Source organism: Oncorhynchus keta, chromosome 1 (genome assembly GCF_023373465.1).
Source record: "Oncorhynchus keta strain PuntledgeMale-10-30-2019 chromosome 1, Oket_V2, whole genome shotgun sequence".
NCBI lineage: Eukaryota > Metazoa > Chordata > Actinopteri > Salmoniformes > Salmonidae > Oncorhynchus > Oncorhynchus keta.
The window spans coordinates 49,176,172-49,194,529 of record NC_068421.1 but is presented as its reverse complement, the minus strand read 5'-3'; the positions used below and the strand labels follow the sequence as shown (position 1 = coordinate 49,194,529).

At 41.9% G+C, this 18,358-nt stretch overlaps 1 protein-coding gene across 7 annotated transcripts in view; it reads left to right on the top strand.

Annotated features, from left to right (window-relative positions):
- LOC118386859 (ubiquitin carboxyl-terminal hydrolase 13) overlaps positions 1-17,821 on the top strand; it is a 67,148-nt gene extending 49,327 nt beyond the window's left edge. For all 7 annotated transcript variants that reach the window (XM_035774848.2, XM_035774856.2, XM_035774838.2 and 4 more), the window contains 10 exons: positions 353-506; positions 809-983; positions 2,469-2,557; positions 4,945-5,067; positions 6,286-6,309; positions 6,668-6,811; positions 11,942-12,111; positions 13,497-13,704; positions 14,422-14,506; positions 14,911-17,821. In XM_035774848.2, coding sequence (XP_035630741.1) covers positions 353-506; positions 809-983; positions 2,469-2,557; positions 4,945-5,067; positions 6,286-6,309; positions 6,668-6,811; positions 11,942-12,111; positions 13,497-13,704; positions 14,422-14,506; positions 14,911-15,007 — 1,269 coding nt within the window. In that variant the 3' untranslated portion in view covers positions 15,008-17,821. The remainder of the gene's footprint in view (positions 1-352; positions 507-808; positions 984-2,468; positions 2,558-4,944; positions 5,068-6,285; positions 6,310-6,667; positions 6,812-11,941; positions 12,112-13,496; positions 13,705-14,421; positions 14,507-14,910) is intronic.
- Positions 17,822-18,358: the final 537 nt, after the last annotated feature.

Below are 18,358 nucleotides of genomic sequence, written 5' to 3'. Positions count from 1 at the left end.
AAACTGTTTAATGAGTAATGTGTCCAAACTTTTGACTGGTGTGTGTGTGCGTGTGTGTGTGTGTGTGTGTGTGTGTGTGTGTGTGTGTGTGTGTGTGTGTGTGTGTGTGTGTGTGTGTGTGTGTGTGTGTGTGTGTGTGTGTGTGTGTGTGTGTGTGTGTGTGTGTGTGTGTGTGTGTTGCTAAGGTTCAAACATGCATGCAATTAATGAAAGTCTCAATGTTCTAATTGATGGGAACAGTTAGTTACATTTCCAAACACTTTTTTAACTGGTAAATTCAATTGCATCCATGAAGACGCCGTAAGTATTCAGTATGTTCTCTGCATCTTCCCCTGTGTGTCCCTCGCTTTAGAGAAACAGTGTGGGCTTGGAGAACCCCAACAACGCCTTCCGCTACCTGGTGGAGGAGCGCGTGCAGTGTTGCCAGACGCAGAAGGTGCGCTACACCCAGAAGGTGGACTACCTCATGCAGCTCCCGGCCCCCATCGAGGCCGCCTCCAACAGAGGTAAGATCCCACAGGCAGCTGGCCCAGCCCCATGAGAACCAGCAGGGCTGCTGGCTCCCCCACAGCTCTCCTCTTCAAAGGGAATGGAGGATCAATATCTCTGAATGCCAAAGTGGGTTGGGAGTTTGTGTTTTTAAATGCATACTGTAGATGGTGACTCTTGGCTGAATTACTTAATTGTTGGGAAAATAAGTTACTTCAAATGTCCATTATACAATCACTAAACCCCAATCATCTGAGAGTCCGACAATCGCAACAGTATTTTAGGAGGTTAAATGGCTTGACGTGTGTGTGTGTGACAGAGGAGCTGATAGCGTATGAAGCCAAGCGAAACGAAGCAGAGGAGAACATGAGGGCCCCTCCAGAGCCTGTGAGGGCCCGGATCCCCTTCACAGCGTGCCTGCAGGCCTTCACGGAGCCAGAGAACGTCCCCGACTTCTGGAGCTCGGAGCTGCAGGCCAAATCAGCTGGAGTCAAGTAAGCAAGGTCCTGGTCTAAGGCTGGGAAGAAAGATCGACATCCTACATTGTTGAATTCTCCCGCAGTTTCAACAGTGTGTGGGGATCTATCTTTCTTTCATGACTTGGCTTTTTGGATCCTGCACCTGAGTTATTTTGCACCATAATATAAACCAGTGTTGGTAGGCTACATGATGAATTAACCATAGGAAAAATGTACCATTTCACTTTTTTTAATACCCATACACAAACGACCAAAGATGAATGTAAAGCTGGTATTGTACATTTAATTAAAATATAAACAAAATGTTGGTCCCACGTTTAATGAACTGAAATTAAAGATCCCAGAAATGTTCCACATTGCACATAAATATTATTTCTGTCAAATTTTGTGTGCAACTTTGTTTACGTCCCTGTTAGTGAGCATTTCTCCTTTGCCAAGATAATCCATCCACCTGACAGGTGTGGCATATCAAAAAACTGATTAAATATCATGATAATTTAACAGGTGCACCTTGTGCTGGGGAAAATAAAAGTCCATTCTAACATGTGCAGTTTTGTCACACAACACAATGCCACAAGTTTTGAGGGTGCGTGCAATTGTCATGGTAACTGCAGGAATGTCCATCAGAGCATTGTAAATTTATTTCTCTACCATAAGCCGCATCCAACATTATTTTTGATAATTTGGTAGTACGTCCAACCGGCCTCACAACAGCAGACCACTTGTACGTGGTCGTGTGGGCGAGCGGTTTGCTGATGTCAAGGTTGTGAACAGTGTCCCATGGTAAAGGTGGAGTTGTGGTATTGGCAGGCATAAGCTACGAATAACAAACACAATTGCATTTAATTGATGGCAATTTGAATGCACAGACCTACCGTGACGAGATCCAGAGGACCGTTGTCGTACCATTCATCTGCCTCCATCACCTCATGTTTCAGCATGATAATGTACGGTCCCATGTCGCAAGGATCTGTACACAATTCCTGGAAGCTGAAAATGTCCCAGTTCTTCCATGGCTTGCATACTCACCAGACATGTCACCCATTGAGCATATTTGGGATGCTCTGGATCTATGTGTATGACAGTGTGTTCTAGTTCCCGCCAATATCCAGCAACTTTGCACAGACATTGAAGAGGAGTGGGACAACATTCCACAGGCCACAATCAACAGCCTGATCAACTTTATGCGAAGGAGATGTCTCGCTGCATGAGGCAAATGGTGGTCACAGCAGATACTGACTTGTTTTTTGATCCACACCCTTAAAAAAAAAAGAGGTTTCTATGACCAACAGATGCATATGTATTCCCAGTCATGTGAAATCCATAGGTTTATAGGGCCTAATTAATTCATTTCAATTGACTGATTTCCTTATGAACTGTAACTCCTTATTTAAATCTTATAAATTGTTACATGTTGCGTTTATAATTTTGTTGAGTTTAAATAAGTGATCCATATTTCTTTTATAGTTATTTTTCTAAAGTGTAGCCCTCTCTTTCCAGGACTTCCCGTTTCGCCTCCTTCCCAGAGTATCTGGTGGTGCAAATAAAGAAATTCACATTTATGGTGGACTGGGTTCCAAAGAAAGTAGGTGAGTAAGAGAACTGATGTCTCTCCACAAATGTTTTGGCTTGTCTGGATCCATGATTCTCTAGTACCAAGAGGATGCGGATTTCTGTGTTAACTTTGATACATGTCAACAAACACTGAAATCATATTAAGGGATCGAATGGTCTTTTTCATTGAAGGCCTATAAATGCATTCTATTTTTCAGATTTTCTCTTTATCCCTAGATAATTGTATTAAGTCAGTACTGTAGATCTCCAGCAGAGGGCAATGCCACACAGTGAATCACTGAGGTCCACTGACAATAAATACATACAGTGCATTCGGAAGTATTCAGACCCCTTGAGTTTTTGTTAGGTTACAGCCTTATTCTAAAATATATATTTTTGTATTTTTAGCATGAAAATACACAGAATACCCCGTAATGACAAAGCAATAGTTGTTTTTTTAGAATTTCTTTTGCAAATTTATTCAAATAAAGTATTCCGACTCTTTACTCAGAACTTTGTTGAAGCACCTTTTGACAGCGATTACAGCCTTGAGTCTTCCTGGGTATGATGCTATAAACTTGGAATAACCTGTATTTGGGTAGTTTCTCCCATTCTTCTCTGCAGATCCTCTCATACTCTGTCAGGTTGGATGGGGAGCGTTGCAACACAGCTATTTTCAGGTCCCTCTAGAGAGGTTCGATCAGGTTGAAGTCCAGGCTCTGGCTGGGCCACTCAAGGACATTCAGAGACTCCTGCCTTGTCTTGGCTGTGTGCTTAGGGTCGTTGTCCTGTTGTAAGGTGAACCTTGTCACCAGTCTGAGGTCCTGAGCACTCTGGAGCAGGTTTTCATTTATGATCTCTCTGTACTTTGCTCCGTTCATCTTTCCCTCGATCCTGACTAGTCTTCCAGTCCTTGCCGCTGAAAAACATCCCCACAGTATGATGCTTCACCATAGGGATGGTGCCAGGTTTCCTCCAGACTTGACGCTTGGTATTCAGGCCAAAGAGTTCAATCTTAGTTTCATCAGACCAGAGAATCTTGTTCCTCATGGTCTGAGAGTCTTAAGTGCCTTTTGCCAAACTCTAAGCTGGCTGTCATGTGCCTTTTATTGAGGAGTGGCTTCTGTCTGGCCACTCTACCATAATGACCTGATTGGTGGAGTGCTGCAGAGATGGTTGTCCTTCTGGAAGGTTCTCCAATCTCCACAGAGGAACTCTGGAGCTCTGAGAGTGACCATCAGATTCTTGGTCACCTCCCTCACTAAGGCCCTTCTCCCCAGATTGCTCAGTTTGGCCGGGCGGCCATTTCTAGGAAGTCTTGGTGCTTCCAAACTTCTTCCATTTAAGAATGATGGAGGATACTGTGTTCTTGGAGACAGTCAATGCTGCAGACATTTTTTGTTACCCTTCCCCAGATCTGTGTCTCGAAACAATCCTGTCTCGGATCTCTACAAACAATTACAAAAATATGATTGGGATTGAGGAAGGTTAACTATTAGAGATGCAGTTCAAATTAGGTTATTCCTCTGCATCTTGCAATTGATATACTTGTTTTTGCAAGTTCTGGTTTTTAATCATGTGGACCAAAAAAAAGTTGTTACAGCTATATTCAATATTCTCTCATACTGATATGGTAGCTACATATTTTGTACTGTAGCTATAGTGGTGAATGTAAGTGTAGTCATTCAGTTATCTGCTTGAATGACCATGCCCAAGTCCCATCTTCTCTTGCTCATGTTATTTAAAACTCTGGGTTGCATTCATTAGGGATTCATTAGGGCACATCGTAGCAAAACGTTCTGCAACAGGGATTGAAACATGTTTCTTATTGGACAAGTCCCAATTGTACTTCCCTATTTTATTTGTGTCTTTTTTTTTTTAACCCTCTTTTCTCCCCAATTTCGTGGTATCCAATTGTTGGTAATCACTATCTTGTCTCATCGCAACAACTCCCGTACGGGCTCGGTAGAGACGACGGTCGAAAGCCATGCGTTCTCTGAAACACAACCCAACCAAGCCGCATTGCTTCTTAACACAGCGAGCATCCAACCCGGAAGCCCGCCGCACCAATGTGTCTGAGGAAACACAGTGCACCTGGCAACCTTGGTTAGCGTGCACTGCGCCCGGCCCTCCACAGGATTCGCTACTGCGCGATGAGACAAGGATGTCCCTACCGGCCAAACCCTCCCTAACCCGGACGACGCTAGGCCAATTGTGTGTCGCCCCACGAACCACCCGGGCGGGGCCGGCTGCGACAGAGCCTGGGTGCGAACCCAGAGTCTCTGGTGGCACAGCTAGCGCTGCGAAGCAGTGCCCTTAAGAGCACTGCGCCACCCGGGATGCCGTGCTTCCCTATTCCACTCAATTTTGGAGCCTTTTCTCAATTTGGAACTGAACATGACCCTGACCTGTTCTTCAACAGATTTGTCCATAGACATCCCAGACTTCCTGGACCTGTCTCGGCTCCGGGGAACAGGACTGCAGGCGGGAGAACAAGAGCTCCCAGACCTCACACCCCCCATCGCCCTCCCTGAAGACACCAGAGGTAAGAAGGGCTGCTTCGAAGATACTGCCAAACCTTTACCAATCCACCCACAGCTGGGAGGAGTTTGACTTTAGGTGTTGGACGTGGCTAGCAAAGTTGGCGTTTGGGCCAAACTAAATCTAGCACGCCTAACGAGTAACGTTTTGGGCCTAACGCTGAGCAACATAGAAGTGGTACTGTTTGTAGCTTATATGCTTAGCATTCCCCTAATCTCCTTCAGAGGCGGTTGCTTGGATGGATTTAGCTACAGTGCGTCTGTAGTGTGACTACAGTGCGTTTGTCCGTGTACCTCTTTAATAGTTTAGCAGCCATTAGGCACATCGTGTTCTATACAGTCCTAGACCTAAATACACTTGATATGTGCTCTAGGCAAGCAATAAAGCTTGTCCTGGTGCCCTGTAGTGCTCCATTGACACAATGGTTGTCTTGTAGAAGCTGCTTCAACCTTGTTAAGCTACAACTCGGGGTTGAAACACAACAATTTTATTTTAGAAGACTAATATAACATAATTACCGTGTTCCGCCTTCCTAAAATGAGGCTTCATGGGTAAATGCCAAGCGGCCAAAGCAAAACTTTCACACTAGACATTTGCCCGATTTTAGACGTCGTAAATGTGTTTTCAATGGAGCGATTTATTAAAGTTTTATGATTTCTCTTAAGGACTGTTCCTGAAATAGTAACAAAGCAGTTGGCCATTTTTGTTTTCTCTCATAATCAAATTACTGGTACAACACCTACATACAGTAATGTAAATCTTAGTTCTCAGTGTTAATAATGCATTTGTGATTTATAAAGCATTTATCAGATGAGCTCCACGAATCTTAAATTACACCAGCCCATTGTCCCTTGACCTGAATCACTACAGCAATGAATTACATTTCTGAATCGGACAAGGCCTGATGAATTCTGATTTGATTTCCGAGTTTTAAGCAAATGCTCCTTCAAATGCATAATTTCCCATCAATTATCTTTACGGATAAGTTTACCACCTTGAGCCATAAGTCAATACTTGTTTTAAAACTGAAGAGTGACTTGAACGGTAAGGATGCTATTTTAGGTCCATGTTAGACTTTTTTTACTAACCATATATTGAATTAATTAATTTGATAGATTCAGATAAATCAAAAAGTGTAGCTTCAGCATGAATATAATTTAACTAGTTAAAAAAAACATTTGTTGTTCCTTGGAAATAATCACTAGTTTTCTTTACCTTTCAGACAACTCGATGAACTCCTCAGATTGTAAGTATTCAGTTTCTCATATCCTTCCGCTATATATACCTAACACATTACAAAGATTTACCACTATGGAACAAAAAGTTTTGCAGTTGTGATAAATCTAGTGAAAATAAGTTTGACGTCGCAAAACCAACAGCTGCTGCAACTGCCGCGTAACTTTTCCTACTTTCTTTATTAGCCTGTTTTTTTTTAAATTAGTAAGCACTGGGTAAGTACAGCATGTCCCTGCGCGGTTCCTCTCCAGTCCCTCTTTTAATGAGGCCCAAAGAGAAAACAAAACCACCTTTTAGAACCTGTGAGGTTTGCAAAGAGCGTGGGCGGCGGTACTGATGTTTATTGGTTGTTTTGTGCTTGTCCTCAGCCCCAGAAATAGACGAGTCGGCCGCAATGCAGCTGGCGGAGATGGGCTTCCCTCTGGAGGCCTGCCGGAAGGCCATCTACTACACTGGGAACATGGGCCCCGAGATGGCCTTCAACTGGATCATAGCACACATGGAGGAGCCTGGTAAGAGTCACATGGATGTTATTTAAGTCTGATTCCTCAGCCTCTTCTGGGCACATGTGGGAGTGGGCAGTGCATGCTCTAAAACATCCCTAAAGTGACATGTGCGTCACAGGAGGAGTCCCCAGCTGCCTCCTGAGGGTGTTTGTGTGTCTAAGGACTGATACATTTGCATAATTTTCAATGAGTAATTCATAATTACATGCTATAACTGCATGTTTCTTATGCAAACAATGTAAATAGATTGTTTTAATGGCCATTACTAAAGCGCTTTTGTGTGTTAGCATGCTAACATATGTTGTATTTAGCTAGCTTAAAAGAAAAATGAATCCAGTACCAGTCAGAAGTTTGGACACACATACTCATTCTTTATTTTTTAAATATTTTATACATTGTAGAATAATAGTGAAGACAACACTATGAAATAACACATATAACACATAAAGAAAAGTGTTAAACAAATCAAAATATATTTTAGATTTGAGATTCTTAAAAGTAATCACCCTTTGCCTTGATGACAGTTTTGCACACTCTTGGCATTATCTTAACCAGCTTCATGAGGTAGTCACCTGGAATGCATTTCAATTAACAGGTGTGCCTTCTTAAAAGTTAATCTGTGGCATTTCTTTCCTTCTTAATGTATTTGACCCAATCAGTTGTGTTGTGACAAGGTAGCCCTATTTGGAAATAGACCATGTCCATATTATGGCAAGAACAGCTCAAATAAGCAAAGAGAAATTACAGTCCATCATTACTGTAAGACATGAAGGTCAGTCAATGGGGAACATTTGAGGAACTTTTAAAGTTTCTTCAAGTGCAGTCGCAAAAACCATCAAGCGCTATGATGAAACTGGCTCTCATGAAGACCGCCACAGGAAAGGAAGACCCAGAGTTACCTCTGCTGCAGAGGATACGTTCAGAGGAGTAACCAGCCTCATAAATTGCAGCCCAAATAAATTATTCAGAGTAACAGACATCTCAACATCAACTGTTCAGAGGAGACTGTGTGAATCAGGCCTTTATGGTCTAATTGCTGCAAAGAAAGTACTACTAAAGGACATCAATAATAAGAAGAGACTTGCTTGGGCCAAGAAACACAAGCAATGGACATTAGACCGGTGGAAATCTGTCCTTTGGTCTGATGAGTCCAAATGTGAAATTTTTGGTTCCAACTGCTGTGTCATTGTGAGACACAGAGTAGGTGAACGGATGATCTCCGCATGTGTGGTTCTCACCGTGAAGCATGGAGAAGAAGGTGTGGGGGTGCTTTGCTGGTGACACTGTCAGTGATTTATTTAGAATTCAAGGCACACTTTAACCAGCATGGCTACCACAGTATTCTACAGCGATACACCATCCCAGCTGGATTGAGCTTATTTGTTTTTCAACAGGACAATGGCCCAACACACATACAGGATGTGTAAGGGCTATTTGACCAAGAAGGAGAGTGATGGAGTGCTGCATCATATGACCTCAACCCAATTGAGATGGTTTGGGATGAGTTGGACCACAGAGTGAAGGAAAAGCAGCCAACAAGTGCTCAGCAAATGTGACAAACCTTTCATCTGCAGAAATGATTCAGTTGTGCAAACCCACATTTTCATCAGCTGTCCGGGTGGCTGGTCTCATACGATCCTCCAGGTGAAGAAGTCAGATGTGGAGTTCCTGGGCTGGTGTGGTTACACGTGGTCTGCGGTTGTGAGGCCAGTTGGATGTACTGCCAAGTTCTCTAAAACAACGGAGGTGGCTTATGGTAGAGAAATTAACATTCAATTCTCTGGCAACAGCTCTGGTAGACAGTCCTGCAGTCAGCATGCCATTTGCATGCTCCCTCTTAACTTCTGAAATGTTTGTCTCACAATCCAATGCCACAGATGTCTGAAGTTTTGAGGGGGCGTGCAATTGGCATGCTTGACTGCACCAGTGCTGTTGCCAGAGAATTTCATGTTAATTTCTCTAACATAATCTGGCTTCAACGTCATTTTAGAGAATTTGACATCAAGTCCAACCGGCCTCACAACTGCAGACTGTGTGTGGCGTCGTGTGGATGCACGGTTTGCTGATGTCAATGTTGTGAACGGCGTGACATGGTTATGGTATGGGCAGGCATAAGCTATGGGCAGGCATAAGCTATGGGCAGGCATAAGCTATGGGCAGGCATAAGCTATGGGCAGGCATAAGCTATGGGCAGGCATAAGCTATGGGCAGGCATAAGCTATGGGCAGGCATAAGCTATGGGCAGGCATAAGCTATGGGCAGCGAACACAATTGCATTTTATAGATAGCAATTTGAATGCACAGATACCGTGAGTAAATCCTGAGGCCCGTTATCGTGCCATTAATTCGCCACCATCACCTCATGTTTCAGCATAATGCACGACGACCTCATGTCGCAAGGATCTGTACACAATTCCTGGAAGCTGAAAATGTCCCAGTACTTCCACAGCTTGCATACTCACCAGATGTGTCACCCATTGAACATGTTTGGGATGCACTGAATCAACGTGTATGACAGCGGGTTCCTGCTACTGTCCAGCAACTTCACACAGCCATTGTAGAGGAGTGTGACAACATTCCATAGGCCACCGTCAACAGCCTGATGAACTCTATGTGAAGGAGATGTCCAGCTGACTTTTCTGGTGTTCTGATACATGCCCCTACCTTATTTTTAAGGTTTCTAAGGTTTCTAGGTTTCATATCTGTATTCCCAACCATGTGAAATCCATAGATTAGGGCCTCATTTATTTATTTCAATTGACTGATTTCTTTATATGAACTGTAAATCAGTAAAATCCTATATTTTAATTTGTAGAATACCTGGAATTAAAACCAGACCTTAACAAGGGTCCCAGGACGAGTAGAGAGCTCAATGTTCATGTCATCAACAAATGTAAATGCCCTGAGTTTGCTAAACGGATTGGAACCGGTGCTTTGGTCAGATGACATGAAAATAGAGCTCTTTGGCCACACAAACCAGTGGTGGGTTTTGCATTGAAAGATGCATATGCAGAAAATAACCCCATACCTTCTATAAAATATGGTGGTGGATCTTTGATGTTATGGGGCAATTTTGCTTCCACTGGTCCTGGCGCCCTTGTTAAGGTCAACAACATCATGAACCCAGTACCACGGCATTTTAGTCAAAAACCTGGTTTGCTCTGCCAGGAGGCTGAAACTTGGCCGCAAGTGGATCTTCCAGCAAGACGACAAACTAGAGCACACATCCAAAATCCACAAATAAATGGTTAATTGACTATTAAAATCAACATTTTGCAATGGTCATCTGTCTCCGGACTTGAACCCCTTGAAAACATGTTTTGAATTGAGGTGGTCAGTCCATAAGCGCAGACGAAGGATATCAAGGATCTGAAAAGATTATGTATGGAGGAATGGTGTAAGATCCCTCCAATTTCATAAAACATTTTAGAAAAAGGCTCTGTGCCATTATCCTCGCAAGGTAAGGCATTGAACGGTATTAAAAACAGGGGTGCCGATATCTTTGATCCCCATCTTTTTGAGAATGATTATTTCTCCCCCTTCCACTTGCCTCTTACATTTTTTTTGCGGTAATGCTGCGATTTAGTTTGTTGTAATTTTAAGTCGAGAAAACATGTCCATACATGTTTGTTAGCTGCATGTGTTTCATAACTCCACGAGTCCTATTTATGATATCATTTACAAAGATTATACCGTTTAAAAAATGAATAAACTCAAAACTTTTTAAAAATCTATTTGAGTTTAACCATAATATTTGTTGTAATATTTGCTGTCTTTTCTGGTGGATTAAACTGAAATTGCAACCAACATTCTATGGCTTATTTTGGAGATTTAATTTTGTAATAACCGAAAGTGAAGGTTATAATCTCAATAAAGGGAAAAAGGCCATTCTTGAACATGGGGTGAGATATTGGGCGGCAGGGTAGCCTAGTTGTTAGAGCATTGGACTAGTAACCGGAAGGTTGCAAGTTCAAACCCCCGAGCTGACAAGGTACAAATCTGTCGTTCTGCCCCTGAACCACATGTGTTCTTAACTGACTTGCCTAGTTAAATAAAGGTAAAATAAAAAAATAATATTCTTACTAATCTGCTAGAGAACGAGTTCTGATTTAAAATATCCCTTTTGTAGAAGTTGTATATATTTATTTTGTGATCCTATATGTAATCCAGAGAGGTTAGAAAAATTATCTAGATCCTCTGAGGCTGTGGAGGGATCCACATTTTTAAAACTGCCATCTGTTTTTGTTTTAGTACCTCCTAAATTATTAATTGCTTGTGTGTAAGTGCAGTTAGGAAGTCGCATATCAGCTTTTTAATATGCATGAGGCATCAGCCAGTCTCTTTTGCACTCTCCCTGAAATCCAGCTTTATTACAGTTGTTTAATAAACTCTATTAAAGGAGTAGTTCATTATACTTCACCTTGAAAGTAGTCTATGGGCCAGGAGAAACTGTAGACCATGGTTCAGTTCTCCTTAACTTGAGCTAACTTTAGTCACCACAAGCAAACTATCAATGGAGTTGATTTCAGGTCATCACTTCCATTGATTGTTAGCTTGTGGTGACTAAAGTTAGCTGAAGTTTGTAGTGTCTGTTTAAAGAAAATGGAAACCTCGATTACAGATTCTCTTGGCCCATAGACTACCTTCAGGTTAACGAACCGTCTAAAATCTAGTTGTAAAATTGTGAACTACTCCTTTTAATTTCTGTACCCTGTTTGTTATATTTTTTTAAGTGGATTTATAAGTTTGTCTTAAACAATATTATAGTCACTTCTGCATACAGAGTGGTATTGTTGGAAAGTTACTAATGAAGAGGCTTTTTTTCTGTCTCACAAACACAACCCAGTGAGCAAGCCCCTCCTTTACAGCTCGCCCAAGAGATTCAAGGACAAATAGGCAGACCGACACAAACAGGCTCTCTTAAGCTGAACATGCCATACTTGTACTAACAATGACCTATATTAATTAGGTGACTATGGACTATGATAACCCAAAAATAACCAGGCTGATGAGGCCTTAGGAACACATCCTTGTGTAATTGTGCTCTTCCTGATTTGACCCTTGTTTGAATGGGTGATTTACTGATTTATGTACCATGTTTATAGTAGAGATTTCTCCTTCTTTCCTCTTTTCCAGACTTTGCTGAGCCCCTGGCATTGCCAACCTTCATGGAGCCCGGCCCTTCTGTGGCCAACTCGGACCTGGCTGCCACCCCCCTGGACAACCATCCTCCAGAGGAGAGCATCGCCATCCTCACCTCCATGGGCTTCCCCCGCCGCCACACCGTCCAGGCCCTAAAAGCCACGGTCAGTGGCTCTCTTTCTCTCCTGCTGCTCACACTCACTCTGGTGAAACAACACAAAAATGATATTGTCCTGGTCTAGGAAGCATTCAGTAGGGAGTAGTGCTTTGGTGGTTTTTAATTTGACTTTTTCAGATTTGAATTATCGTAGAGATATATATACTGTGTTGTGGAATATGGAAAATAGACCATCTTTCCAAAGCCTGTTCTGTAGCTAAAACCTTACAAAGATGGAAAGGGAGACTTATCATGTTTTAAGTAGGTTAATATCCCCCAAAACTTTTAACCAATATGTTTTATTTCTCTGTCAGACATTTGGCCTGCTATTTATATTTGGGCCATTGATGTAAGAATGATGGGGAGTGGCTTTCTATAGTGCCAAACCGTGCTGGAGAATCATGCCCTCTCAGCTATTAACAACTTGGCTGGCCTGCTTGTTTACTTGATATATTGCAGTTTTAATAACTCCTTCATGTCCTTGGTTGCTCGAGATCCCTGTTCTACATGCTGTTTACAAATAGTCCAAGCATCGAGCCTGACATGGTGCATATAGCTAGGCTCGTTCAGCTTTTCAGTTCTATGAGTCAGATCGTTGTGTGTCATACGCGCACAGTCATTTTAGCACAGTTATTTTTATGCATTTGTTTGTGTGTTCCTCCAATGTACCTCGAATGAAACCACTAATTCATTCAATTCCGTTATGAATTGTATAAACGTTGAATTCCATTATAGTGGCTGCTATTTTTAAGATGGTGCCTTTTTTTCTCTCTCTTTCATCAGTCACCTGCCCTTGTCAGCATAAAATAGATCCCACGTTCTCTACGAAAACAGACCCTCTGATTTCCTTGTATTACCATTCCTAACACCTCCAACACCCCTTGCCATACATTTTCTTCTCATGAAAAAGCCTAGGGTCCTCGTGAGTTATGTAGGAGTGTGAAACATTAGAGGGTCTCCAGGGTCTTCTAATAATAGCCCAGTGAGCACGCAGAAAGTGTTCAACCTCACTGGCCTGTCTGTCTGTCTGACTGACTGCCTGCCTGTGCATGGCCAGAAAAAGCAGACAGCATCAGATTATTCCCCCCAATGTGCCCTCTTGATGTTCTCAATCCTGTCCAACATTCTCTTGAAGCATGCCAGTCACAATTGTCCATCTTCTGAGACCTCTGAATTTGAGAAGACTTAGGGGAGACAGGAAGCATATTCTACTGATAATGGTAGTTACATGACAATTTAGCCTACCAACTATTACTTTTTGGTTCTTTCGGATTCATCGAAACAAGCAGGTAGTAGTGTTTTTTTTTATTACCAGTACCAGAAAGTACTGTCAGTAATCAACCACTGAAATAGGTCTGTGAAAGGATGTGTCACCAACATTTGTTGTTTCAGAACAACAACCTGGAGCGGGCGCTGGACTGGATCTTCACCCACACGGAAAGGGAGGAGGAGGAGGAGGAGACTAGCGATGCCCTGTCTGACATGGCCGATACCACGGAGCCCAACGACAGCGCCTTCTCCAATGCCAACACGCACAGCGACTCCACACTGTCCCCAGACCAGGACGCCTCAGGCCCCCAGATCAAAGACGGACCCGGGCGTGAGTGACTCTGCATGACCTCTGACCTCTAAGACTGATCTAGTGTCAGTTCCACCCTCCCCAGTCCTAACCATAACCATTATGTTCTAGAGACAATGATCTAGGATCAGCTCCACCCTCCCCAGTCCTAACCATAACCATTGGGCTAAATGCATTGATCTAGAGTCAGCTCCACCATCCCCAGGCCTAACCATAACCATTATGGGCAAAACGATAAAGACAGAAATGACAAAAGGAGAAGAATTACACAAATAGAAATGTGGTACAGAAGCTGGGTAAAAAGTTATTTAGCTGCTTTGAATATAAAGCTCACTGCTTGCTGCACCCATATGATGCAACAATTTCTGTTTGCAGGTACATTTGGAACAAAACCATACTTTCACCAATTGTGAAAGGCTTCTCTTTCCACTTCCATTCTGACACAATCCTGTTAAAGGAAGGCAGCACACAGTTTTTACGTCACATGCTTAAGATTTCATGTTTGAGGAGACTCATTCTATTCAGGGTCTCAGCCTATATGATTTTGAACTCCGAAATGCAAATCATGGACCACAGTCTCTCCAACTACAACCTGCATTGGTTGAATATGATCAGATAGGGATTAGATAGTTTTACTAGCTTGTTCTCATGGGTATACTGTAGGCAAAATGCATCTGTTCTGTTCACAAGGGAGTTGTAGTTTTGTGTAACAATTTGGTTTGACTTCCTGTTTTACAGGTTACGAGCTTTTTGCTTTCATCAGCCACATCGGAGCGTCCACGATGTCTGGTCATTATGTATGCCACATCAAAAAGGAAGGAAGGTAAGTCGGCCACAATGTACATACTCTACATTTATCTCTGCTAGATCCCCTTTCACAATGAAGGATTAAAAAATGAATTATATAGACAGACTGTTTCCACCAGCCGTTGCATTGCACATTTTTGATCTATTCCAACACTAGCACTCCTGATTTAGACTAATCAAGGGCTTGATCATAGTTGACGAGTTGAATTGGGTTTGCTAGTGTTGGAGTCAATCAAGTATTATCTTTGATCGGCTCGCTGTCTTCACTGACCAGATCGGGAAACACTGTCCTAAGAGACTACTTAGACCATTTTGTAATTAGTGGTTTACAATGTGGCATTTGCAAATCAAGACGAAACTAAATGTATAGATGAGGTTTTAACACAATGTGTTACCCATGTTATCCCCCCCCCACGTCAGATGGGTGATCTTCAATGACCACAAAGTGTGTTTGTCAGAAAGGCCTCCAAAAGAATTGGGCTACATCTACTTTTACCGTCGACTGTCTAGCAGCTAGACCAAGCGCCCCCCGCCCTCCAACCTCAGAGAACCACATCCTCACAACCAGAAGACCGGAAGATGACCACAGTGGAAATGATGGAAACACTCGCACCCCAGACCAGCCAAAAAAAAGATAGGAACCCGCCCGACTCAGCCAAGTCACTCAAGAGCAACCGGAATGTGCGGTCAAAAGGGAAAGCAATTGGCTTTTTGTATGTCTCTGTGCTTCCCGTGTGCTTGTGTGTATTGAAACGTGTCATTTGTCTGCGGCAAGTGTCAAACTCATTCCACGCAGGGCCAAGTGTCTGCGGATTTTTGCTCCTCCCTTGTACTTGATTAATTAGTAAAGACATCCCCTCACCTGGTTGTCTAGGTCTTAATTGAAAGGCAAAACGAAAAATCTACAGACACTAGGCCCTCCATGGAATGAGTTTGACACCCCTGGTCTACGGCGTAGGAACAGAGGGATGTGTGCAATTTCAGTTATCGGAGTGCTCCACAGTTCTAGTTTCGGCATATATCTTACTATACATTTTCTATGCCCTTAAGCTACTGTGCCAGTATTTTTATTGAAGTGGTACGTTTTATAAACGTCGGGCATGGTCCAAAAGTGGTCACGAATCACTGCTAGCCCTGAAAGCAGAACTCGATAAAAAGAAAACGCAATGCTGCTGGGAGCTTTGCATGTGCCATGCAGAACGGAATATTGGAGAATGTTTTGCATCTATAGGGAATTAAAAGGATATCAGGAACCCTTAACATGTGATGCAGGATAGAAAATGATGGCATTGAATGCAGAGAAATAGCCAGCATAGGCAAGTGTCAGAATAGAGATTTTTGTTGTTGAAAAACCACTTAACTATTATGGATACTGAATAAGTAATACCCTTATTGGAGGGTCCGATGTCCTGTAATGAGGTTAGTCGTATCTGTCTGGGTTTAATTTGCAGGTTTTTCTGGGCAAACTATTTTCTGTACAGTGACAATTGGAGTCAAGTTTCAGTTGCCAGGAGAATGTCATTTTTTAAATTGAATATCTGAAAGCACTTTGACATAATTTTTTATATCCCTGCCTTTTCACATAGAAATAAAACCATGAGCATAAATTGAATCACATACCCTAAACTGATATTTTATTTTCTTCAATATGGTAAAAGCCTGTGACAATGTGGTTGTAACCCAACAAATGACTAATGTTATATCACCTTTCTATTTTCAAAGTGTTCCTCAGACCATGTTGATTACACATAGTGTATGCATGCATACAGTATTGGTTGGCATTTGTTTGCGCGCCTAATATGATTACATTTTGTGGAAGGACAGACAATGCATGAGGTAAATGTTTGCCAATTATTGTAGTCCTCAAACACGGAGTAATACCGCATTTTAATATTCGATATGCCGTCATCTTTTTAATGTAGAGTGTATGCATTTGAACACAGCCATTTGTGTTTTCCTCATTATTATAGCAATATGCACTGGGACAGAATCTCTTCTCTTGAGCATACACCACGTATTGTAGGTTACGACCTACAACTTGTTTCAGAATGTGTTCTCGTACCTTAGGACGTGGTGCTGTGCTGAATGTATTCCTTATTGTGCTCACTGCAACCAACCCCCCCCACCCCCTCGACTTTAATGCTAAATTCTAACACTATACAGCCACTCTATCAAAGACAGTTCATCAACCGGTTGTAGTAGAAAATCCAGCTGCAGTGTTGCCTAGAGTTCATTGTATGGTTGTTACATATCGAGTAGTGGATTGCAATGTCGCATATCAAAAACCCTTTACTTTTTTTGATTGTCTTTTGAATACTTACCTGGGTAGTATTCCATCAAAGCAGGTTTCCTGGAAGAGTCAAGAACATGATTGTGCTTGCATTGCAATAATGCACCTTCGGTTTCATGTACTCCGCAATGCAAATGTTTTCAGAGACTAAAACTGCATATAAACTCAAACATACTTTTTTGCTGCGCAGGATGAATCATGTTTTTAGACCCACAATGGGAAACCAGATAATGGTTTTGATTTACTCGAGCCCATAGTAGTTTTGGGGAAGATTACAATTCCCCCTCTCAAATCGATCCCTGAATATCTCCCATCCTTGTCAGACACTACTTGGTAAATTGCTTCTGTTACCTATGCAATTCTTCATGGTCTCTTTGCAGGTATTGATTTTGCCATCTCCCTTCCACACTTGTTTATTATTCAATAAGAATAGAATGAATCCCTCTGTCCCATTCTAAGATTGTCATTACTGGTCCTTGACGGGTCAGTGTAGCAGTTACATTTATTATACAATGGTCTGATTGCTGAGGAGAGGTGGGTGTTCTATGCATTCTAGTTCTATACCATTTTGTCCTCTACCGGGGTTCCTCCCATCTGGTCAACTCTGGCTGTTTTTAGACTGGCAGGGTGCCCGCTCACCTTCTTGCTCTCCATTTACTGTGGAATTGATCGCTATGGAGGACGTCTGTGTTGTCTTCTCTCAGCTCTCTCTTCATCTGTCACTTCCTCTCCACCACTATTTCTTGAGGTTGTGAAAGGTAGTGGTTTCACCTTTTGTCACAAAACGCCTTCCTACTGTGAGCATGTGCACTAAAAGTTGACATTTGGTCTGTACAATACATGTGTTTTTCTTTTATTTCATTTAACTAAATGTTCAATGATACTTCACCTGTTTTTACTTGATTTTTTTCTTTGCCTTTTTTGCAAACAAGTTTGTTCCCATTCTGTAGTTTATTACATACAGTTTCCCTGAAGGGATTATTTAAAGTTGACTTTTGTAATGTATGTTTGCATAGTTCAATAAACTACACATTTTGTTGACATTTGACACTTCTGTATTTTAGTGCATTGTTACTGAGGAACTAGTGTGGCTTGGCCATGGTTCCTCATCACAATTCCTCAATGGTTTTCAATTTCATGGCGTCTCTAGTTCTTTACTCGATAAACAGAATGGCAAGCATAATGTATCATTTTAATTGAAGACTGTTTTTTGTTTAGTTATGTGGTAGGAAGGGAGAGCTGCAGCATAAAGTACCCATAAAGACAATGGAATACAAACCTTGGTAGGCATGCAATGATAAAATATACAACAAAATACATAATTAGACTATTACAGTTTATTTTAAAAGAACGTTCATATACGGTATGTCTGAAAGGTGTTACTGCTTGACTAGTTTAAGTACAGTACCAGTCAAAAGTTTGGCCTCACCTACTCATTCCAGGGTTTCTTTATTTTTACTATTTTCTACATTGTAGAATAATAGTGACTACAAACTATGAAATAACATACATGGACTCATGTAACCAAAACAAATATTAAACAAATCAAAATATTTAATTTTAGATTCTAAGTAGCCA